The 25,445-nt window shown below is 29.4% G+C and overlaps 1 protein-coding gene across 3 annotated transcripts; it reads right to left on the bottom strand.

Annotated features, from left to right (window-relative positions):
* Positions 1 to 2,946: 2,946 nt before the first annotated feature.
* Positions 2,947 to 23,233, bottom strand: LOC115875306 (WD repeat domain phosphoinositide-interacting protein 2). 3 transcript variants are annotated; one of them, XM_030890725.1, is made up of 8 exons: positions 22,977 to 23,233; positions 22,047 to 22,292; positions 20,292 to 20,490; positions 19,962 to 20,233; positions 18,742 to 18,891; positions 16,581 to 16,759; positions 14,161 to 14,223; positions 2,947 to 4,609 (listed from the first exon to the last, which is right to left on the bottom strand). In XM_030890725.1, the coding sequence occupies exons 1-8, from the start codon at positions 23,045 to 23,047 to the stop codon at positions 4,500 to 4,502; spliced, it is 1,290 nt and encodes a 429-aa protein (XP_030746585.1). In that variant the 5' UTR covers positions 23,048 to 23,233; the 3' UTR covers positions 2,947 to 4,499. The 3 variants fall into 3 exon arrangements, with proteins under 3 accessions (XP_030746585.1, XP_030746586.1, XP_030746587.1); XM_030890726.1 differs by having other exon boundaries at positions 14,167 to 14,223; XM_030890727.1 differs by lacking the exon at positions 14,161 to 14,223.
* Between the last annotated feature and the right edge of the window lie 2,212 nt (positions 23,234 to 25,445).

The following is a 25,445-nucleotide window of genomic DNA, read 5'->3' as shown; positions in this document are numbered from 1 at the left end:
GTTATTTTTAATCATATCTCATTTTTTAGTCGACCATACCAATAGGTATGGTAGGCTATTAGGATCGGCAAAAAAAAGTTTTTTTAATTTCACTCAAAATGAGTTATTTGGGTCATAAATGACCTAAATACAAAATAATTTCGCGGTGTCTGTCTGTCTGCCGTCTGTAACACGATAACTCAAAAACCGCTGAACCGATTTTAACCAAATTTGGCACAAAAATACTGTGGCACCCGAGAATCTGGCCATTAGTTTTTGGTGGGGGTGGGGGGTTGGTAAGGGGGTATAGGAGGAGGTTAAACATTTAAAAAAATCGTAACTCTAAAATTACAGTAGCTAGCGAAACGCGGTTTTCAAATTAAGATTAGCAATAATATTTGCAACAAAATTTGTAATAACATCAAAATCAGTCAAAGTCGCAGTTTTCGAGATATTAACATATTTTAGTATGGGCGGCTATACGTGCCTCCTGGCGCCAATTTTTTCAAATGGAACGAGAATGGCTCATTAGCAAATTTGGAAAAAGCATATTTTACAAATAATGTGGTATCACATATTTCGTATTTCGAGTCAAATTGACATTATAAACCGCATGTTTTCACTTCAAATAAATCATATGCGAAAATGTCAAAAGTTGATACATTATATGTCATTCTCTTCAGAGTGTCATTTTCTATCGAATAAAGTAAAAAATACCGAGGGTGTCGTTTAAAAATATCAAAAGTTGTGGTAATTTCCGGTGAAACAGGAAGTGACCGAAAACAATTGAACACGTGAATCAATCCTGATTTATGTCATACACTAACGTACTAAATCTCGTTTTTTTACCTGAAAAAAGTCATAGGGGTGAGCCACTTTTGAGAAACGCCCGTTATAAATAAATGTTGTGACAGAATGTAAGGCTGTAACTTGATGAATATCAATAAATTACTGATATGTACGTTTTAATATAAAATATACTAGTAGTTAATTAAATTATAATGAGTATGATACATAATAAATATAATTAAGCTTGTTACTAAGGAACGGTAAAGTATTTTAAGTTAAGGTCTCCTTTTAATCAGCTGTCACTGTCAAAATTCTATTGTAAACTGACAACTAAAGTAGACTAGTTTGGAAATGAGATTTTGTGGTTGCTTAATTATATTTAATTCTGGTCATACGCATGCCCAAGAGAGTACTGAGTATCAACGAAATTAATTTACCAGGTTATGACTATTATTATGATTTTTTTAAAGACTTTTCTGTTTTTGTATTTAATTATAAATATTCTTGTCGGATATAATAAACATTTATAGCGTTCCAACTAATCTATTATAACCTTAGCCTGATTTATTTTTTCGAGACAGTATGACTTCACGATTAAAATTTAATTTTGATTTTCGGTAACTAATCCAGACCTTTCACAGCCTTTTTACATAATATTTTTATACAGGGTGGTCCGAACTGTATTCCGGAAACTTCAGCAGCATATTTGCAGATAAAAATAAGTAAAAAAGTTCGTAAAAATGTATGTCCTAAAATACTTATTACTTTCGGAGATACAGAGTGTAGAAGTTTCATTTTTATCTCGATTTTTTCCAAATAATTTCTAAAGTAACGTCAATATTTGGCTGAAAATTGGTGTCTGGGAGTTTTTTGACATGAGAAATTTGATTTTGATGTCAATATGACTCCTATTTGTAGGGGGCGCCACCTACATATGTTTTAACTGTTTTGCAGAGTAATAAAATTTCGTCCGTACCTGTATAAAAGTACTGAGTAAAAAAAATAGACATTTACGACGTTTCTTACGTTAAAAAAGGTCTCTTGGTAAAAATTGCTACGAGTAATGGTTCTCGAGATATTTGAATCGAAATTATCAATACCTGTCACCATTGCCAAATTAAACATGTTGACTAAATAGTTATTAGATAAAATCATAAATTTGAACTGTTTTTCTAATACAAAAGTTCAACAGAAACTGTTTTATCATCATTTTTCCGCAGAAAAATTTATGATTAATTTAAAAAAATTAAAATTTCCCAAATTTATTATTTAGTCAAATAACTTACAACCAGTTTATTTTTTGTTAATAATGACATGTATTGACTATTTCCATTCTAAATATCTTGAGAACAGTTGCTCGTAGCGATTTTTACCAAGAGACATTTTTTACGTAAGAAATCACGAAAATGTGTATTTTTGACTCAGTAGTTTTATACAGGTATGGACGAAAAGTTATTACTCTTCAAAACAGGTAAAACACATGTAGGTGGCGTCCCCTACAAATAGGAGTCATATTGACATCAAAATCAAATTTCTCATGTCAAAAAACTCCTAGACACCAATTTTCATCCAAATATTGACGTTACTTCATAAATTATTTGGAAAAATTCGAAATAAAAATGAAATTTCTACACCCTGCATCTCCAAAACTAAGCATTTTAGGACATACATTTATACAAACTATTTTACTTATTTTTATCTGCAGTATATGCTGTTGAAGTTTCCGAAATACAGTTCGGACCACCCTGTATATGTATCCGTAATAATATAAACATCTAGAGTAATAAAATTCTCGTTCGAAAGAATTTGTGAAGTTCAATCCTGTCTCATTTTATACCGTTTTGAATATTTTTATATAAATATATTTTGTCTTTTTCAATAGTGTGATTCAAACTAAATTTAACACGTGCGCTATTGGGATTCACAAATTGTTGAGTGATAAACTACAAAATAAATCAAAGTGATAAAATTCAATACAAATTAGTTTTGATAGTCAGCAATTGATAAGAAAGTTATTTTAAAAACAAAGTATCCTATCAAGAAATGTATTACATAAAAGACTTGCAATGTTGTATAACAACACCCATGCGCACTATATTATATTTTAACTATACATAAATTAATGTTTACTAAAATTTATTAATCAAGAAAAACAAAGTATAATAGATCTATTTTTAGTTTTTTTTGTGTTTTAAAATTATTACCATTATCCTATTTAGAGTGCTATATTTCTTGTACAGACATACACAATTTTTATATTTTTGATTTTAATAAATAATTTATATTGTTTAGTTTTAATTAACTTAAATGATTTTTTTTACTATTTTACATTTAATTTTCTCTAGAATAGATATTAAAATTGAAAAAACTTAGATGATATTTTAAGAGGATGTTTTGTTTGCATGATTTTGTACTGCTTTACGAAATGAATAAAACTAATTTCTATAGTGAATTAAGGAGAAAAAAGGATTAAAACTCCTGTTGGAAATAATTGTATAAACAAAGATGAAATATGTTTACCGTCAACTATGTGACTCAAAGTATCAGAAAAATCAACTTAATTTTGAATTAAAATGACATAAGACGCTGTTGTGATTTTATTTTTTGGTTAGACAATCTATATACAACAAAAAGCAAAAGAATGACTGCCAAGGTTATAGCCAAAGTCTGTCCAACGAGAGGTTCTATGAGAACGGCAGTTGTTGTCAGTCATTTTAGTTCACAGGTAAATTGTATTTTCTGTCATTTTTTAGATGTCGTCTGTTCAAATCTTCCCCAACTTGATGTATAGAATTTACACACTATTATAAACAAAAAAGTTAAATTTTAGTGTATAGTATGGACAAAAAAGTTTTATATTTAAATAAGTTATTTTTTTAACCAAGCTGCAGAAATACAAATGCATACAAATATATTATTTTAACAAACTTAAACACCCCAAATTAATTTTTTTTTTTCAAGTTTTATTGCTTTTTAAGCTGCTAGTAGCACAATAAAGTTGTAAGAAAAAAACTTGATTGATAGTAAAGTACACATACATATATACAGTGTATACATGAATTTAGCATACCCAATAAAATAAAAAAATAATTTGACATATAACATGTGACAAATATTATGGCGGCAATTTACAAAAATACCATTTACACAAAAGTGAGGTTAGAGACAAAATATTGGAAAGTATCAAAGGGAAAAGTTATTTATAATTCAATTTTATTTAATGTGTGTGTACAAAGTTTCATAAATATACAAGGATTTTTTCGAGATTTTTGAAAATGTTTATTTTTTTATATATTTATGAAACTTGGTACGTAGGCGTAGAATCGAATATTGAACTCATCGACTTTCTTTGAGAACTTGTCACCTAACTTTCTTCATACATGTATAGATGATTTTTGTAATTTGTCGCAATGACAGTTGGCTCATGGCATATATCGAAAGATCTTTTATTACTGTACATGCTGAATAAATTTTCTTCACAGATTTTTTTTCAATAACCCAATAATTAAAAAAAGAAACTCCTATTTGTTGCAAATTGAACAAATAGGAGTTTTTTAACGATAACAAAACACCCTCTTAAAAATAATGCCCTAGAACAAAATCGACCAAATCATCGACGACTCGCACAACACAATGGACCAAAACGGATCCGATCGACATCATATTCATTGAATCTTCTTTGCGCGTTTAGTGTTCGTGTAACGGGTTGAATTCTTCGCGGTTGATCAACCTTAGTCACTGTTTTGGGTAAGTGGAGGATATTCCATGTCGTCCGTGAAGTGGAAAGCGTCCTTCGGAGGGGCTTCGGTGGCTTGAGCCATCTCGCGTAGCTTGTCCGATTCTGAGGGACAAAATTAACGCTTTAAATATGTAAGCTCTTGGATATAAATGCGACTAGAAGCTTGGAAGCTTTAGATTAAACATAGAAAAGACACAGCATATCTAGGAAACAATTATTGCTTGTTTATGAGTAGTGTCCCATTCTCGTATGTTTTATTGGGTTTCTCGTTTATAAGGAAAGATACAAATATGCGGTTTTCATATCATTGTGCTGCTTTTTTATGAAACTAAAGGTGCTACACACAGATTTGTATTACCCTTGGTTTCTGACATACAGGATTTTAAAATGTTGCATTTTTCGACCCACTTCGTATCTTGGTTATCTAATACAGGGTGTGTCTTAATAGTTATTTACAGTACAAGTGTGTTTATGAACATGATTACAACAACGAGTGTTGTAATCATGTTTAAACGCACGTGTCATGTACAACGTTTTATCTACAACCGAAAAATAAGAAAATGCTGTTTTAATTTTCGTTTATTAGTCGCCCACCTTTAACACCTTTAACTATGACATTTGTCACATTTATGCTCAAAAGTCAGTTTGCCCTGTCAAGTAAACGCGAGCACTTTTTGCCCAGAAAACCCATTTTAAAAATTACGATGAGCGATTCCGAAAGTCTCCCTTCAGATGTAGAACTTGCCGCAGTACGTGCCACGGAATCATTATTGCCGGAAAAGTTAATATATTTAGATGTTCGTATAGTTGTTTTTCATTATTATAGAAACTAGTTGTGTTATAGATTCATAACACCACTAGTTGTGTTATGAATCTCATCACGTAACTGAAATATTAAAAAAATAATGATGTAAAAACGTTATAACTAAACGGTTGTAGATAAAATCATACAGATCAGATATAGATAAAATTAAATTTGGATTTTTTTTAGTTTTTAGTTAAAAACCTACCATGTAATATAGCAACATAGATGGCAGATTAAATTTACAAGAAAGACACCCCAGAAAAGATATAGTGGTTCTCAAAATTTAAAAAAAAAAGTTTATTTTTAAATTTTCAAAATAAAACGATTTTTTTGACGATGCTGTACCTTTGAAGGACCATAGTAAAGCTATTCCGACGTTACAGGGAGGCATAAAAAGTACATTTTTACTCCGAATAGAACATACTCTTTTCTTAAAACATTACAAAATGTTTTAATCAATTTCAAACATTGCTAATAAAATAAACAGTAATCGAGCAACAATTTGTACACTCGTTAAATTTGACAATTAATATCAGTTTAATAATATATTTTTGTACTTTTGTGCTGAGGCGTAACAGTACCTTACTTTTATGCATAGGCGTTAAAATTACAAAAATTAATACTCTTGAGACGTTTGAAAAAAAATCATTTTGATCTGAAGCGAGCGACTTTTTATGCGGAATATATTGGTGACCGATGTGGAAAAATGACACGCGCCGTAGAATTGTTAATGTTATCGGTATCGGGCAGAGTTATAAAGATTTAGCCATTTAGGACAGGACTTTAATTGGAAATAAGTCCTAATAATTTGGAAATCCGATTTAAATATTGTTTTGAATTAAAATAAAAAAATCTGATTTTTTTATATTTTTTTAAAAAAATCATGATTTTTTCCAACCCTGATATCAATCAATAAAAGCAATCTAAAAAATAAAACTAAAACTTGCTAAATATAAGCAATCTTTTCACGGCTGGTAGATCTCAATAAATAAAAAAAAACTCGCCCTGTATATCCAGATTGATAAGTTATAAAATATCCGAGATATAAGGGGAGTCGAAAAATGCAACAATTTCAAAATCGCCCTGTTATTCAGGAACTAAGAGGGCTAGGATAAATCTATGTGCATCATTTTTTGTATCATAAAAAGTAGAGCAGTAATGTGAAAACAGTAGATTTATACTCTACTCATAAACGAGAAATCTTGTAAAACACACGAAAATGGGACACCGTGTACAAAACTACGCTATTGGCCATAGCGCCACATAGCGCTGTTTAGTAGGCGGACAAAACTTTCAATACTAGGTAGTGCTGTATCTTTTAGTATATTTAGTCTAAGGGTTTAATACAAGGTAATTTTATTTATATGTAAAAAAGAGATCATGCTTTCTATGAGTAACGTTTATGCCTTTGTGGCAGTTTTATTTCTGCAATTTTCTCCAAAAATAGCAAATAGAAAGAAACTTCATAATCAAAATGTGTGTTTTATGTAAACTGCTGCCGGGTTCAGAATTCATAGCAAGAAATTTCTCAGTGGTTTTGTAGTAGGTTTCATACCGAGGATTGTGTTACGCCATCTGTGGTACTTAATTTATACCGGAAAGTTTTTTTAAACAAATTAGTATTTTGAATTTCAATCTGAGAGTGCTATGGCTGTGTTTAACTACTAATTTTTAATCAAAGGCGTCTTGGAAAAATACATTTGCTAGTCTAATGTTTCTCGTGACGTTTCTTGGCCAGTTAAAAGATGCCCCAATTATATTTTTTCAAATAGAACGAGGGTGACTCATTAATATATTTGGAAAAAGCATTTTTGCGAATAATTTGGTACCACATACTTAGTATTTCGAGTCCAACTGTCGTTATAATTACAGTCGTGGCACTTTAGATTAGATAGACAGTTAAAATACTATTTTTAAGCGAAAATATCAAAAGTTGACATATATGTCATTTTATTCAAAATCTCATTTTCTAACAAATTAAGTAAAGAAATATCGAGGTTACCATTTAATCAATAATGAATAAAAATCAACTATATTATGATATTAAGGGATATATCATATATTTGATTTTAATCTAATTTCTAGTATTGTCGATCCAAAATCTAAAATAACATATTCTGTTTTTAGGGTTCCGTACCCAAAGGGTAAAAACGGGAGCCCTATTACTAAGACTTCGCTGTCCGTCCGTCTGTCACAAAGCTCTATCTTATGAACCGTTATAGCTGGACAGTTAAAATTTTTACAGATAATGTATGATGTTGCCGCTATAAGAACAAATACTAAAAACAGAATTAAAAAAATGTTTATAAATAAAAAAGTACTTTCACTAAACATTATCTTTTAAGTAAGAATTTTACAAAGAATCTTCTTACAATTTTACAAAGTCCTCGGTGGCAGCGTGGTTTAAAGCGTTAGGACTTTACGCTGCTATGACGTTGGAGCCGTAGTAAGGCAGGTTCGAATCCTAGTCAAGGCGACTTTTTTTTAATCGTTTTTTTTTAATTTTTACATATTTATTTTTACTTTTTACATATTTATTATTGATTAGTACAATTTTTAGTAATGTGTTTCTTCATTTTTTTTAATTACTTATACGCGCATTCAAAATTTCAGCTAAATCGGAAAAGAAATGTATAATAATATAGTGTCTAATGCTGTATAGATAATGAATGGTACGGAACCCTTCGTGCCCGAGTCCGACTCGCACTTGACCAATTTTATAATTGAGTTCAAAAACTACAAAACAAGAAAGCAGACGTCTTTCTTTGAAATTCGTGGACGTTTCTCAAAATTTATTTGCTTTTTTTCTACCTGTGCCTGTAATAAACTACCTGGGTTAAGTTGTAATATTAGTAAATAGACAATCATAAAACCAGGCTGGGAAAAACCCAGATTAATGAAATTGCCATAATTCGTGGAACATAAAATATAAAGCCTGAATGTCTGATGACAGCCAAACGGACAAAAAAATGCTTTCTTGCAGAAAAATTTGAAAAACACTTAATAATAATTAATACTTTTTATAATTATTGTACGACATGACTAATGTTTAATATACTGTTTTGCATAGTTATGTTAAACCATTTTATTTAATTTTTTAAATATGTATAATCTTATGAAATGATTTAATAAAATTGTAGGTATTTTAAAAAAATTGTGTTTTGTTATTGTCAACAACAGGGGGGGGGGGCATTGAACATTTGACCTTGTGGTTAAGCCGCCACTGACCAATACCATTGGTTCTTTTGACGTGTCGCTGGCGACAGTACGAAGTTCTGAGAACGGGGCTTTAAACGTTCAAGTGTATGTTCATCAATCAAATATGTATTCAAACAAAGAACCACAGAGAAATATTCTATGTATATTGTGAACCTAGTACCTTAATGATCGAATAAAAGTCAACTGGGAATGACAATCGGCGAGGTCAATCTCTAGACGTCATTTGCTAAAAATTGACATAAAACTTGTCAAAAATTAACACTAATAATAATTATAGAAAAATTAAAAAAGGATAGAACGTTTCTAGACACACAAATTTATTTACAAAACATTATTTTTCATAAAACTTTAAACTATACCATTTAAAAATCATTTTTACCCAAAATAAACATAAATTACATTCCTCTTACGGCCAGCTGACCGTGTAAACGCCATTGAAAAATAAAGAAGAGTACGGGCCAAGTAAATGGCGTCTAGAGCTTGGCCTTGCCAAAATTACCGTCGACTGTCATACATCCTTTTAAACGTCTTTATGTTCATGAATCAACTATGTAATCAAACAAAGAACCACAGAGAAGTCTTCTTCGTGTATTCTGAACCCAACTGATATTATGACTTTTAACTTTGTTTCAATAATATTTAGAGGAGACTGCAGAAATGCTTTCTATGGTTAGAAAGTATTTTAGTCGATTTATTAAAAAAAAGAGAACACAAATTTGAGTAAATCAATATGTATTAACCAGAACTCTAATGATATTTAACTAATCATATGAAATATGTTAAAAATATCTTATATGAAATTAGATAAATGCTACTTTACGTAAGCAAAAACAAAGATCGACGTCTTGAGGGTCATTTTCAAGGCATTTACGAATTTTCACGCGATGTTGCCAAATGCTCACTAAATTTCTATACAGGGTGGTCCGAAAACTGTATTCCGGACACTTCGGCAGCATATTCTGCTGATAAAAATAAGTAAAAAAGTTCGTATAAATGTATATCCGAAAATGCTTAGTTTCGGAGATACAGGGTGTTGAAGTTTTATTTTTATTTCGATTTTTTCCAAATCATTTCTGAAGTAACGTTAATATTTGGATGAAAATTGATGTCTGGCAGTTTTTTGAAGTGATAAATTTGATTTTGATGTCAATATGACTCCTACTTGTAGAGGGCGCCATCTACATATTTTTTTAACTGGTTTGAAGAGTAATAACTTTTCGTCCGTACCTGTGTAAAACTACCAAGTAAAAAAATATACAATTACGACGTTTTTTTGCGCAAAAAAAGTCTCTTGGAAAAAATCGCAACCAAGTAGGTTCTCGATATATTTGGAATCGAAATAATCAACACGTGTTATCATTGACATAAATTAAACATGTTGACTAAATAGTTATTAAACTGAAATCATAAATTTGAAATGTTTTTGTGCCAAAAGATCAACAGAAACTGTTTCATTTATGAATTTAAAAAAGTAATAAATACAAATTATTTATTATAAAATAAAATTATAATAAATGAAGTTCCAAAATTTATCTTTTTAGTCAAATAACTATCTACTCACCATGTTTATTTTTTGTCAATAATGACATGTATTGACTGTTTCCATTCTAAATTTCTTGAAAACGGTTGCTTTTTACCAAGAGACATTTTTTACGTCGAAAATCATGGAAATGTATAATTTTTCACTCAGTAGGTTTTATACAGGTACGCAAGAAAAGTTATTACTCTTCAAAACAGTTAAAATACATGTAGGTGGCGCCCCTACAAATAGGAGTCATTGATATCAAAATCAAATTTATCATGTCCAAAAACTCCCTGACACAATTTTTTTTCGATTTTTTCCAAATATTGACGTTACTTCAGAAATTACTTGGAAAAAATCGAAATGAAAATGAAACTTCTACACCCTGTATCTCCGAAACTAAGCATTTTAGGACATACATACATTTTACTAATTTTTACCTGCAGAATATGCTGCCGAAGTTTCCGGAAAACAGTTTGAACCACCTTATATATCGTTAGTCCAAAAATTCGCGAAAATTATTACTACATTCTTTAAAAATACTTCATTAGCTATATAAAAACTATTTTCAAAATATATGTTTTACTTTAATAATTAATTTGTTTTACTTAAATAATTATTTGTTTAAAACGCATTTCTATATATGACTCAATTGAAATAATTACACTATTTATTCATAAAGAACAATAACTTTATGACGAACTAGAAAAACAATATACTTGAAAAATCTTAATTGGCATGAAAAATTATTTTCGCTACAGGATGCGTACTAGATATTATTTACAAATACTAACTTAAATTACAATGTGTTGTATACAAATAAGAGTTCCAGTTAGTACATTATTAGAAGACATTTGAAAATAAAGTATATTAATAATTGCAAACATTTTTTGGCGTAACTTCTTAACCATTTTACTATATTTTAAGCTTTAATCATTTAATTATCATTTCCATCAAACAATTGTAAACAAGCATATCGATGTTATACAAGATTATCCTTTAATATTGTTTAAACCATCAAATATACAGGGTGACTTGAATTGTGTGCCAAAAACAAATTCGATAGCCTGAACATCAAGAACAGCTTGTGTAATAATTATTCAAGTGTCATTCTATTCCATAAATATATATTCTACATTTTAAATAATATGCATTAATATGAACAAAACAGCAAAATATGTAAGGCTTTTCCCACACTAGCCGCACATCTTTACAACGTAAAATCATGAATTAATATTTACCAAAAATAAAAATGTTGGACAAAACAATAGATTTAAATTTTATTACTTATTATTAAATGACTGTAATACTATTGTTTCATTATTATCATTTAATATCTGTCTCCCGAAATATAATTCTAATATTAACTGATACTAGTTTGTAATAAATATTGGTATTTCCAAAGATTAAAATATATTTTAATATTTTTTTGTTATTTTTACCTGGTTTCTGATATTTAATTCAAGTAAACAATTAAAAGCAAACATATTTACTTATCCGAAAAATTGTTAGGCTCTCTAACTACTAGTTTCTAATTACTACAGAAAAAAATACAGGCATGGAGTTAATTAATAATTTTTATTCTGTATTTCTTAATTTGTGCGCCAATATTCTGCTTGTCTTGCCCAACCCTTTGAGCATGCAGACCGTGCTGTATTGTACATAATACGAATTTGCACATATCGATCCTGAAAAATAGTATGAAAATGTTTAATCCATTTGTGTTAAATTATTTCCTTCTCTGTCTATATATGTAATAATTCTGTATAGCATTTTAAATGAGGCATTTTTGTCTAGATACACATCTTTTATAAAAAAATCGAAATCTGTTACTATGAAATAGAGTAACAGTTCTCAATAATTGCTATTACGAGTATAGCTCGCAGTCGGAAACTATTACTATGAAATAGAGTAAAAGTTCACAATAATTGTTATTATAGTTCGCAGCCGAAGAATATTTACCAATTATAATTCTACAGGGTTGTTCACCACATACGACACGGAGTATTTTAGCTAAACGATTAGATACTTACAAATTGTAAGTTTTGGCTTCGTTGAAGGACTATTAGAGCTACAATTTAAAAATATTTTTACAAGATACAGAGTTACCCAAATAAAAAATATTAAAGTTGTATTTTTTTAAATAGAACACCCTGTATATTATTACATTTTTAGTTTCTAAACTGATTAAGGTTTATTACACTTAAACCTTACCGTTTTTGAAATATTTTCAATTTTGTGAAATTGCAGTATAAATTTTAAGGCTTCATTTCTCCAAGGGTATCAAAGTTTTTAATACTAAATATTAACTGAAGTTTATTTATTGATCAGTTATTGTGTTGCAATAATAAAAATAATACTACCTTATACAGAGTGTCTAAACATTTATTTTAAATAATTGCTAGTTTTAAACGGCAATAACTTGTTTAATTTAAATGGAACACCCTGTATATTTTATGAGAATCAGATGCACAATTTAACTGTCTATCAAATTGTATTATACCACTTTTTACCTATCCCTTCAGGTTTCCGTAGAACATGCATTTTCTTGTAATTTAGAACTAATTTATCAATATACCCATGGAATACTGACATTTTAGATTATTTTTAAAGATGTACCAAATTTTGAAAAAGGTTAGATACTAATATTGTCAATTTTTTGTTTCATTAAAAAAAAACTGTTTGAATATTTGTCAGAGGACCAATAAGATTAATATGATTCCAGTATTCAAACTACATTAATTGACTGCGTTGATTAATAATAGTTGCTCCAAATATGAAAAAACTAAATTTTGTATGTATGTTAGACAGTGTGATAAAAAGTAACACCTTAAAAATGTTATTTCATTTTTTGACGAATTCTTATTTATAACAACAGAGACGTTCATTGTCATAACTTATTATGGTAATGATTTCTGAATCAAATACACATTTATTTGGAATAATTTATTAATTAAAACAATTAAGTATGTAATTAATTAGTATTTGGGCATAAGTAATGGTGGTATATTTAATTAATGGTATATTCTTTTATAAAGGTTTAAATAGATTTCTTTTTGCATACAAATGGGCTAGTAATATTATCGTTTTGCTAAAATGTCAATATTCCATAGGTATATTGATAAATAGGTCTAAATTATAAGAAAATGCATTTTCTACGAAAACTTGAAGGGATAGGTAAAAAGTGGTATAATACAATTTGAGAGACAATTAAATTTTGCATCTGATACTCCTAAAATATACAGTGCGTTCGATTTAAATTAAACAAGTTATTGCCGTTTAAAGCTAGAAATTATTTAAAATAAATTTTTAGACACTCTGTATGAGGTATTATTATTATTATTATTGCAACACAATAACTGATCAATAAATAAACTTTAGTAAATATTTGGTATTAAAATGAAGCCTTAAGATTTTTACTGTAATTTCACAAATTTGAAAATATTTCAAAAACGGTAAGGTTTAAGTGTAATAATCAAATTTGCCTTTATTTTAATCGTAGAAACTAAAAATGTAATAATATACAGGGTGTTCCATTTAAAAAAATACAACTTTGGTATTTTTTATTTATTTGGGACACTCTGTATCTTGTAAAAATATTTTTAAATTGTAGCTCTAATAGTACTTCAACGAACCCAAAACTTAGAATTTGTAAAAATCCAATCGTTTAGCTACAATACTCCGTATCGTACGTGGTGAACAACCCTGTATAGTAGCACACCAGATACAATTTTTTAGATTCGATCTTATGAAACAATAATATTGCTGTATAAAATCAAAGTGGCCTTACATATTGACATCTGTTTATGTCATTTCTACACCCAGGTCCAGCATGACACTCTTCTGATTACATTTTAGTAAAGATTTTGAAAAGTTAAATTTAGAAAAAGTTGAAAATCTAAGATAGTATTAAATTGCGTTAGCTTTCCTTCTTCATTATTTAAATATTTTTAAGATCACACAGTTTAACTAACATTCAATAAACACCAAAAATATGAACTCTTAATAAAATATTTAAATACCAAGAAGTCACGGGCCACGCACTGTGAGAAAGAAGAATATTATTGACTTTAATTTTTCGAAAGGGGTAAGTAATTTAATACTGACCAGTACCTGACATTTGGCCCGAGTGGTTTCCTTTCACGATGCCAGCGTAGCTACCTAGAAGGCCTTGCATAACAAAGAAAATCATTGTTGGATAAGGGTTACAGCAAACTACGGAAGAGGGCATATCTACAGAGGTTGAGCACCGATTTGAGGGAAGAGGAAAAAAGGTTTAGAGGCATTTCACACCGTTTCCTCAAAGTTAGGTTATAAAAATACCTATCAACTCGATTAAATCACTAATTTAATGTGTAAAGTTTGAAATGAATTTAAAAGTATTAAAAAGAAACGATGCCAATCCCATTTATATAAAGTAACAAACTTTCTCAATTGTAAAACAAAAATATCAAAATATAAAAGTAAAAAAAAAATAGAATTACAAAATTAAAATTAAAATCGTTTCGAAAATTTTGTTAATACGTATACTCCTTCCTTAGCTTTTTTTCACTGATAAAAATCTAGAAAAAAACAAAACTATAAGTTTTATAGAAATACAGTAAAAATGTCGAATCTAAGAAAATCTGCAAATCTATTAAGGTAAATATAAATGAAATAAAGGCATTGAAAATAATATCTGTAATAATATCTATACATTTTTTTGCTGCAAACTGAATTAAGTTTGTTACTTTAAAGGGAAAAAGAATATAAAATTATGCTTTCATTATTAAGATCTTTAGATATTCCTTTATAAATTGATCTAGGAGATGAATAATGTTTATGTTACATTCAAGTCCTTTCTAGAATTCAAAAAAATTAATACAATTTATTTTCGTTTTTGATGACAAAAGAAGGAAAATTCGAAAATTAACTGACTAATAAAAAAAGCTTTATATAAACGTGACTATTAAAAATTTGATATATTACATTTATATACATATAGAGATAATAACCAGATATGCATTCTTTGTAAAAAAATAAGAGTGACAAATAATTAAATTAGATAAAATCAATTGTTTTTATATTTATTAATAAGATAAAAATATACATTTGAATATACATTTATTAGAGACAATAAGAGTACAAGAGTTTATTGAAAAAAGCATAAGAACGAGGGAGTAAGAGATAGGAACTAAGGACCAAATCTGGATGCTGTTAAAATGTTGGCATTCTTTCTTATAAGAGTATCGAATGCATCCGCTCGATACTTGCAAAAGAATGCCAGCACTCAGATTTGTCTTTATCTTTCCCTCAGTCTCCTTATGCTTTTCAATTAAACAGCATTTTATCTCTATCAAATGTATATTCAACAAGAGTTTTGTCTTTTATCAAATATAAACAATTGATTTTATCTAATTGTTTGTCACTTCCATAAAGACCTTGGTTATTATCTTGAGGATATAATGGACATATCAAATTTTATTCAGTCACGTTTATAAAGTTTTTTAGTTATATATATATACAAAAAAAAAAAAAAAAAAAAAAAATTGTTTTTGAATTTAATCGTAACATAAACATTCTGAATATCTAAAGATCTTAATAATGAAAGCATAATTTTTCCTTGTGCGGGTCGCATTCAAGCAGCAAAAATGTATATTACAGATTATTATTTCACGCCTGATTCATTTATTTACCTTGAGATTGATTCGACATTTACTGTATTTCTACTATAGCCTTGTTTTTCTGTGATTTTTCTCACCGGGAAAAAAAAACAACAAAACTTATAAGTTTTATAGAAATACAGTAAAAATGTCGAATCTAAGAAAATCTGCAAATTTATTAAGGTAAATGAAATAAAGGCACTAAAAATAATATCTGTAATAATATCTATACATTTTTTTGCTGCAAACTGAATTAAGTTTGTTACTTTAAAGGGAAAAAGAATATGAAATTATGCTTTCATTACTAAGATCATTAGATATTCCTTTATAAATTGATCTAGGAGATGAATAATGTTTATGTTACATTCAAGTCCTTTTTAGAATTCCAAAAAAATTAACACATTTAATTTATTTTCGTTTTTGATGACAAAAGAAAAAAGAGCTTTATATAAACGTGACTATTAAAAATTTGATATATTACATTTATATACATATAGAGATAATAACCAGATATGCATTCTTTGTAAAAAAATAAGAGTGACAAATAATTAAATTAGATAAAATCAATTGTTTTTGTATTTATTAATAAGATAAAAATATACATTTGAATATACATTTATTAGAGACAATAAGAGTACAAGAGTTTATTGAAAAAAGCATAAGAACGAGGGAGTAAGAGATAGGAACTAAGGACCAAATCTGGATGCTGTTAAAATGTTGGCATTCTTTCTTATAAGAGTATCGAATAAGGTGGATGCTCTCACATTTTCAAATGCCTTTTGATATAGCAAGAAGTTAAAGAAAAACCTAAAACACTAAAACTACACATTCAAAGTAAATTAAAAAATCTGGAAGACAGAACAAATAATTCAAGACATCTTTTACCTGCGGCTGCGCCCTCTTGCGAGTCGACTTTGGCCGCGTCCGCTTGGTCGACGCAACCAACGTCGTCCAGCTGGTACTTTTTGTACAGTTCCAGGTCGCCTCCTTCTTTACTGTTAAAATTGTATATGTACAGAACGCCGTCTTCCGTTGCCACCAACAGACGAAGGCCATCTGTTATACTATTAAAAAATAAAATACAATGTTCAACATCATCAAAACAAAGAAAATATTAAAAAAAAATATGATTATTGTTAGTTCCCAGTAGTTAATACGTAGAAAAAAAATCGTGGGTGTTTGGGACGGCTCGAAAGAAAACAATTATGTTTTTTGTGACGTTTCGCGACTTTATTGTCGCTTCTTTTCAGGCACCAAAACATATATTAATCCAAAGGTCTAAAAACATTCATGGCGATTCCAACCGCCCACACTAAGACAGATACAGACAAACAAACAGAAACTTAGGGTATTTTGTTTTTGCCCGATAAACACCGATGCTAGGTTTATGTCGTACTGTACGAGATAAATCTAGCATCGCACAGCGATGCAGAAATTCCCAATAGCGGCAAAAAATCAAAATATCAGAAGTATTTTTTTTTAAATTATAATTTCACTTGTATACTTTCTAATAGTCCATATTTTCAGAATCGTAAAGACTTTTGAATAAAAACGGGCCCTTTATTAATCTCTGATCAGAAATGTTCAAGCTTATAAGATTATTAGTTGAATTTAAAATATTTTGATAAAATTTTGATTAAATAAAATTAGTGCGTTTAACGTTGGTGATAAATTAGCTCAAAACTGATGGTACTCTGAGAAAGTACAATGTTTTCCTTCCTGGTAATTTAACTTTTAAGTTCCCTGGTACCATAAAAAAAATTCAATAAAGACCTTGATGTAATAATTAAGAACTGCTTAATCTAAAATCACATCTTAGATAAGCTAATACAAAATGCTCCAAAAAATTATGATATAGGTTACTTCTTTGTAACTACGAAGTTTCATGACCAACATTAACCCACAAATACCCTTTAGGTTGCCTAACTCTCACGAAAACCATGATTTAGTTTCCCAAAATAAATTACATATGACAGTATATTACTGGTTGCTTCTTAGGTGCTGTAAAATATTGTTGTTGGATATTTTTAATTGGTTTTAGAAAGGAAATCGTAATATATTTTCTCTTATTCAATTTAATTTTCGATATACAAGGTATTCAAATTTAAAAATAATTTTTAATATGTAAATTTTAACTAGCTTTTCCCAGTTGAGCCTAAGTTTTTATTCTTTTATAGTGTTATTTACAATTTAATAATATTAGAAATCTCATTATTAATTTTGAATAATTATTGGTAATATAAACTACAAAGACGTGTCAATGTGTCTATGATGCGTCAATATTCAGTCAACAACTTTTATCAAAAATGTCATGCACCTTCTAGATACTAATTTTCTCTCGGTATAGTAAGAGATCACCAAGACTTCTTCTGTCAAGTAAAATAGAACAGCATCCTGAGGCTCCAAAACTTATTATAGATTAAATTATTCTATTTTTTTATCCATTTGCTAAATCCATCTTAAATATATTATCCATCTTATATAGAATTTTTAGGATAATTTTTAGTTTCTTTTTCTTGCTTCTTTGAGACACAACCGGTATGTTGTACTAATTACATTATTATGCACAAATTAAGTTAAAGATATAAAATACAATATTACCCCTGCACCTAGCACTGAACAATAAGAAAATCTTATGCGCATACGGCTAGCGTCTGAGATCGAAACGTGCGAGAATATCTACCAATCAAGTTGTTTGAATGATAAATTTGAAGAACATAAAAGAATAGGTCAGTATCACATAAGAAACCAATGTTAAGTCAGGATTTTCCCTGTTAATTTTAAATCTGTCTCTTTAGAGAGTACCAACAACAAAGGGAGAAAAAATCACACTTCACATGTACGACAAAAACAGGCAAAAATATCTGTAAATGTTGACAACAAGGTTTGGACATCTTCCTTTATTTCTTTATTCTTAAAAATTATTAAAATTGTCCAAAAACAGTATCATTAAGGTATGATAGAAATGGTATTCATCAGTGCCTGTTATAATAAAATATAAGTAATAAAAATAAAAATGTAAATGGTTAAAAACAAAAATACTTACTAAACTATTGAGACTACGTTTTTAACACCTCCGAAAGGCAAATATGCTGTTGCAAATGCTCTTCCTTGAGTAAAAACATCGGTTACCTGAGTGGGCAAGTAAGTTGACAAATACCCCATCCAACTAGTTTCCTCTACACTCTTTCTAGGACTAAAATTTATAGAACATGTGCTCAATATACTAAACTAGTAAAAATAATACTATAGTAATCGCAAAACAATTTCCGATGCACGTGATCAACTTTGAGTGACAAGCAATGGCTACAGTGCTGCCAGATTGTGATGGATTTATGAGATGAATCTTAATTTAAAAGTGACAAACAATATATTTATTGTATCATTTTTTAAAGATTTTTACGTTTTATTTTTAATTTAATAACTAATATTTTTGTAATTAATTGATTGATTTGTTTTATAGTTTATTTCACTTATTACATATTGGCGAAAACTAGTCCATTATGAATATTATTCTAAGCTTATTATGGTTTATTTATTTATTTATTGATGTACATCTTACAACGCCATAAGTGGACATAACACGTAAGAGGGTGCTATTAATGCACAAACTAATAATCATAGAATTTAATAAAAACTAACTAACTAAGAAATAACTTTGAAAGTGGTGTAATGTGCTTATCAATCAAACTTACTTCTCTTAATGCAGTCAAGGGTAATAAAGGACCTTTTTTGCCACGTTCTTGTTCAAAAGAGTTTATCAGGGAAGCTACAAGCTCTTTGCTTCGATTGTTTAAATGCTTCGGCATATTTTCAAGAAACACAATTTCAAGAAATGCAATACAAAAACACGAAAATTTAGTTCTCAAAAGAACTGTTTGTGCTTAAATGTACAATTAAAAAAAAAAGACTATGAAAATAGGCAAAAAACGAGAATTACTCACAAAGATTCAACAACACGATATTATACAAAATGACTGACATTAGGATAATTGTCAAATAATAAATGACAGCCTTGCTGAAAACGGCGCAATGTGACCAACATAGCGATAATAAAATTCGGTTTAAACTAATTTTTGCAGCTTTAATCTACATAAAATATCTGTTACAATCATGTGCTCTATAAAGTAAAATGAAGAGCTGCTCGGTATCTTAAATTATACAACAAATTTAAACATTTTTGCCAAAATTTCATTTGTCAATAGTGTCAATGACGATATGATTGATGACGTGCATCGGAAAATGTTTCGCGATTACAATATTTACCTATCTCTCGGTTCTTCCAATTTGAATATATGTACCGTTTCTGTGTTACTACTGCAGCACAGAAACTGACCACACAAACTAAAAGCTAAACAGGATATTGACACACATCTTTTCACCCCTCTACGAAACTCAAATACTTTTGAGCCATCGAGAACAGAAAATATTCTTATTACTGTTCCTTTTTCCGAAGCGGTAGCAATTCTGACACCGTTTGGGCTGAAAGCTAGAGCTGCCAATGGACTGTCATGTGCGTGGATCATAATTTTTGCATTCTGAAATCATCATTGATAGCAGATAACTACATTAATCGATTATTTATCAAAATTTTACCAAGTTCATGGCATCAAAGATCTGGACTTCTCCGACGGATGAGGATCCTGGATAAGCTAGGTAACAATTATCACTGTTTGAATTTAATGCACATAAGCCCGTAGGATTAGGAGGCGTATCTCTAATAGTATGCAGTACTTTCATATCTCTTATGTTGTGAATGTAAAGACTCTCTTCAAGGCATACTACCAACCTAGCCCTATAAAATTGATGTTCAAATAAACTGTTAAAACAAAGCTATAATTAAATGCAATTTATTTTCTATATTACTTAAATGCTTAAATATTTCAGTAACGCATTAATATTTTACATATCAAAGTAAAATATGACCTAAAAAATATTTAATACATAAAAATGTGTAAATTGATATTTTATTCAGGGTGTTTCAAAAAACATGTGCCATCTCTCGTGGGGAGATTCCAATTAAATCTTATTTTTACGTGAGGAGTCTCCCCCTCACCTACAAGTAAGATTTATTTTTCATATCACTATAGCATAGGTCTGATTCTGCTTTGTTTCGTAGCTACAGGGTGTTAAAGTCTTAATAATCTTTTGATTTATTATAATTTTCTTCCAAGTACTTTGAGTGATTCGAATGAAATTTTGAGAGTAAAAGTTATTATAAATGCTACATATTTTAACGCTAAAAAAGTGTCGATAAATTTATCAGGGACGTGCATATGGGTATCACTGGAATATTTTTCAGAAGAAAAAACATGTGCGCCGCAGCCTTTTTTTCTTTTAATATTAAAATTGTGTAGGCTGTTTAATGCCAATTAAAAATGATCTCTTGATATTTTGTCGAATTCGGCCTCGTTGATGAGATAAACGCAATTTTATTAATCACAATCCAATCTACAGCAATTTCAAATAAAAAAAATAATGGTATTTAAGATAATTTCAAAAAAACTAATTATAAAAAGTTTTAACATCCTGTAACTCTAAAACTATGTATTTCCATACCTTAGTTCCATACCCATGTTTATAGGAACTTTTTTTAATATTTTTTGATGAGGAATCAATGAGTATTTATTTAAAACTTTCGCAAGTTAATGATATTAAAATTCTTTAAAGGTTGCTATTAGACTTGGATGAAGACAAATTAATAAAATTGCGTTTATGTCATGAAAGAGGCAGAAATCGACAAAATATCAATAGACAATTTTTAATCAGCATTAAACTACTTTTATTTTCTCTGACAAGAGGAAAAAAAGTCAGTGGCATACATGCTTTTTTTAGAAAAATATTCCAGTGATAACACATATGCACGTCCCTGGTGAATATGTCGACACTTTTTTAGCTTTAAAATATGTCGCATTTATATCACAAAATATGTCGTATTTATAGTAACTTTTACCCTCAAAATTTCATTTGAAACGCTAAAAGTACTTGGAAGAAAATTATAATAAATCGAAAAAATATAAAGACTTTAACACCCTGTAGCTACGAAAAAAAAATCATAATCGGACCTATGTTGATATGAAACACCCCGTATATGAGATATGTATGCCTTTATCACGTAAGCTAAAAATATCAAGGTATTCTTGTAAAATCTCTTTTACTGGCCTTTAATTATCATCTAGAGTTTATTACTCCTTAAGAACACTCATAATTCTTGTGATTTTGATATGAAATTTTTCAACAAATTGACATTATGTTCTCGATACAAGAATTAAAATATTGATATTATATATTATCAGAATGGAACATAATATTATTAAGTTCAATATACTATACTATAGACATTGTTGGTACCTGTTAAGTTTAACACTAAGAATTGTGTTTGAATAGGAATAGTTACATATTTCCGTCCCTTTCTTGTAATGGCATACTTTCAGCTTCCTGGGAGCTGCCAGTGATACCACGGCCACCAGACTACTGCTGAACAGCCTCTCGACAATGCAGGAATCCTCTGTGGCATTGCTGTAGATTTTTTCAATGCTATCTACAGATTCCAGAGAGAATAGCCTATAGCCTGATTTGCCACCAACTGCCAAAGATCTAGAAGGAGTAACACTCGCAATAACAACAAAAAAAAATCATTATTTTTATTTTCTGACCTAATTTATATAAACAAAGACATAGTTATCAAAAATTTATAACAAAGAATTACTTAAAATATAATGGTGTTACTTCAAGATAAAAAGAAGATAAGGAATATGACAAACAAAAAAAAACAAGTCTAAAATTCTTGTAATACAACTGATATCTAAACTGACCATCATAGAATGATGAAGTTTTCTTGAAAAACGAGTATTGAAGAAACAATTTATATTTTTACAATAAAGAGAAATGTATATTTACAAACAGACATTTATTTGTTTATACTTCGTATTTTTAAAACTTAAATAACACAGTGGGGTAAATTAATATTACCGTTCAATGTAATCTTATTGCAAAACATTGCCATTAACCTCGTAACGCGTAATATATGCATAAATTAGCTGACATTGAATACATAATCCTTTCTCTTTGAATTAAATACCAGCACCAAAAAGTTAAAAAGATTGAATTACAAATATATTGTTGCATATGTATACAGCACAAAGACCTCATATTCTTTAGTGCTTATTGATAATGATTAATTTAAACCAAATTATAATGGTTGAAAAACGTCAAAATTCCTACCAACAAAAAATGGTCTATTTTTGCAATAAAAATCCCAACAAAAACTCCAAAACTTACGTGCTGTCTTGGTTAAAATTCACGAAATAATTTTTTGTTCCATTGGTGTCTGCTGAACTTGTGCTACTCATGAGTCCGATAGATAATAACACTTCTTAAACTTACTATCACTTTAAAAACTAACGAAGAATCTTCGTCACTTTCTACGAAATTTCGATCGACTGAAGATAAAACACAATTACTAACAAATTTTGCAACATAAATACACAATACACAATCACAAATCAATTTTGTGAACAGCTGATGCTTGGAATGTCTTCTGCGCATTTCCTTGTCTCAATGTTGCCAACCGTAAGATTCTTTTAGTCCTATTTTGCCTTGAAACTTGATATAACTTTTCTTGATATTAGAGTTTAAAAAACAGTTTTATAATATAGCGTATTTATTATAATTATTACATATTATATATAAAACGACTTTATCAAATTTTAAATTCATTTAAAAATGTTTAAATTTATTACTAGATTTTTATATTGTATTATGGGTTGCCTTACCATTGCGCGCTAACTTGAATTTTGAGTTGTGTTTCCAAAGGCTTCCTTGGACAACTGCAAAAACTTTTTAAACATTCAAGCTACAGAAAAAAAAACCTTTATATACCTTAAAAGTTATATAGAAAGGCACGAAAAAGGCCAAATAGGTAGAACAACCCATAAGGTAATATATATTTTTAAATTAATAAATGAAAAATCTTGTTTCTTGTAGCAAATAGGTACTAATATAAATATATGTTTTTGTCAACAGGTTTCTAACGTAACCAGTGGCGTAGCGCTACTACCAGCTACTACCGCTGACCCCCGCAGCTGCGGGGGGGGGGCGGGGCAGGCACAAAGCCCGAAACCTCTGAGGTCCGGGAATAAAATAATATATAGAATTATTCCCAAAATAGGGAATAGGGGAGGAGGCCGGAGAGGGCCTAACTCAAGTTTCGCGGGGGGGCCACAATTTGTCGCTACGCCACTAAACGTAACTTAAATTTGACCCCTTTTTATATACCTACATATAAACAATGGTTTGACCCTACTATATTGTTATAATCCCGTCCTTATTTTAATTAAATTTGTAATATTAATTTAGGAATGTCCCATTATAAAAACCTTCTTACCTTTGAGGTCATAAACGACCCTACAATATAATTCTAAATGATAAGTTAACCATTACCGTTGGGAATTTTGATCATAAATTTATATAGCTGTCGCAGACGTCTGTCTATCTAAACAATGTAAGTTTAGGGCAGTTTCGTTCACTGTTCTGAATATTATATTTAAGCTTTGATTTAAGGATATATAAATTGTACTGTACGCCTCTGGTATTTCTGTAGCTTAAATACTATTTAGGAACTCAAGCCCTATCTTTTTGCTCTTCAAGCCTCTTTTGCTCAGAACTCTCTTTTGCACACAACTCTCTTTTAACTCTTCAACACGTTCTTATTTTTTAACTTATATTAAAAACAACAATGTACATGTACAATGTTAAAGCTTGATTTTCATACATCAGGTTGTCCGACGATACGATGATACGATATTAATTTTATTGGTTGAATTTAAAGGCTTCTATATTGGTTAACCGTTTCTAACGAATCGAAGTCTCTAAATTCAACCAGTAAAATTGATATCGTATCATCATCATATCGTCGGATAACAGATGCATGAAAATCAAGATTTCTTCCACACCCGAAAAGACCCTCAACAAGTTGGCCCTACTTAAAAGGACCACAACAGTATATAGTAACAGCAATGTATGTTTTGCTTTTACCAGCTTTTACTATAAACTAGTTGAAGCCTGGCGCATCCGCCACGACATCAGGAAAAAAATACTTTTTTTATTAAATCAACGACGATGCAACACCCGGTATATGTAAGATTCTAATCAAGTATGAAATTTCCCTACCCAATAAATAAATAATTACCAACAGAACGCTAAAAAAATCAACCGTCGTGTTACATTCTACGGGTGAGACATTCTTTCAAATATTTTAAAGTAATGAAGAATCTAATAACCGCAGCTACCACCTTAATATACAGTTACAGTTATTATAATAATTGATAAGGCTCTCATTGTTGAGTGAACAATCGATTACCTAGTATTATGTGAACCATTCTTTGAGAAACTCTAGTTTATATGATTAAAGTTAATCAACGAATTTGCGAAACTAGATATCTATGAAGTGGCGAAGTTTACGCAGAAGCCAAGCCAAAGCGCATTGCGTGACTGCTAATATTACCACATAATATGTCCCCATTGTGATATCGAATTCTATTTTATACTTAGTATATGTTGAATATCCAATACTCGGACTTGTCGACAATACATTGAAATATAGATTGGCTAAAACTTATCCACTAACATTAATCTAAATTGTATTCCATCGAGAAATATGCTGTAGTTATTTAGCATTGCCCTCCATCAATGATCAGATAGATAAATAATTATTCTTACTAGATTCGCTGCAATCTTTTCATATCTATC

Source organism: Sitophilus oryzae, unplaced genomic scaffold (assembly GCF_002938485.1).
Source record: "Sitophilus oryzae breed Bouriz unplaced genomic scaffold, Soryzae_2.0 scaffold_136_pilon_pilon, whole genome shotgun sequence".
In the NCBI taxonomy this organism is placed as follows: Eukaryota; Metazoa; Arthropoda; class Insecta; order Coleoptera; family Curculionidae; genus Sitophilus; species Sitophilus oryzae.
The sequence above is the reverse complement of the archived record's forward strand: the minus strand, read 5'-3'. Positions and strand labels throughout refer to the sequence as shown.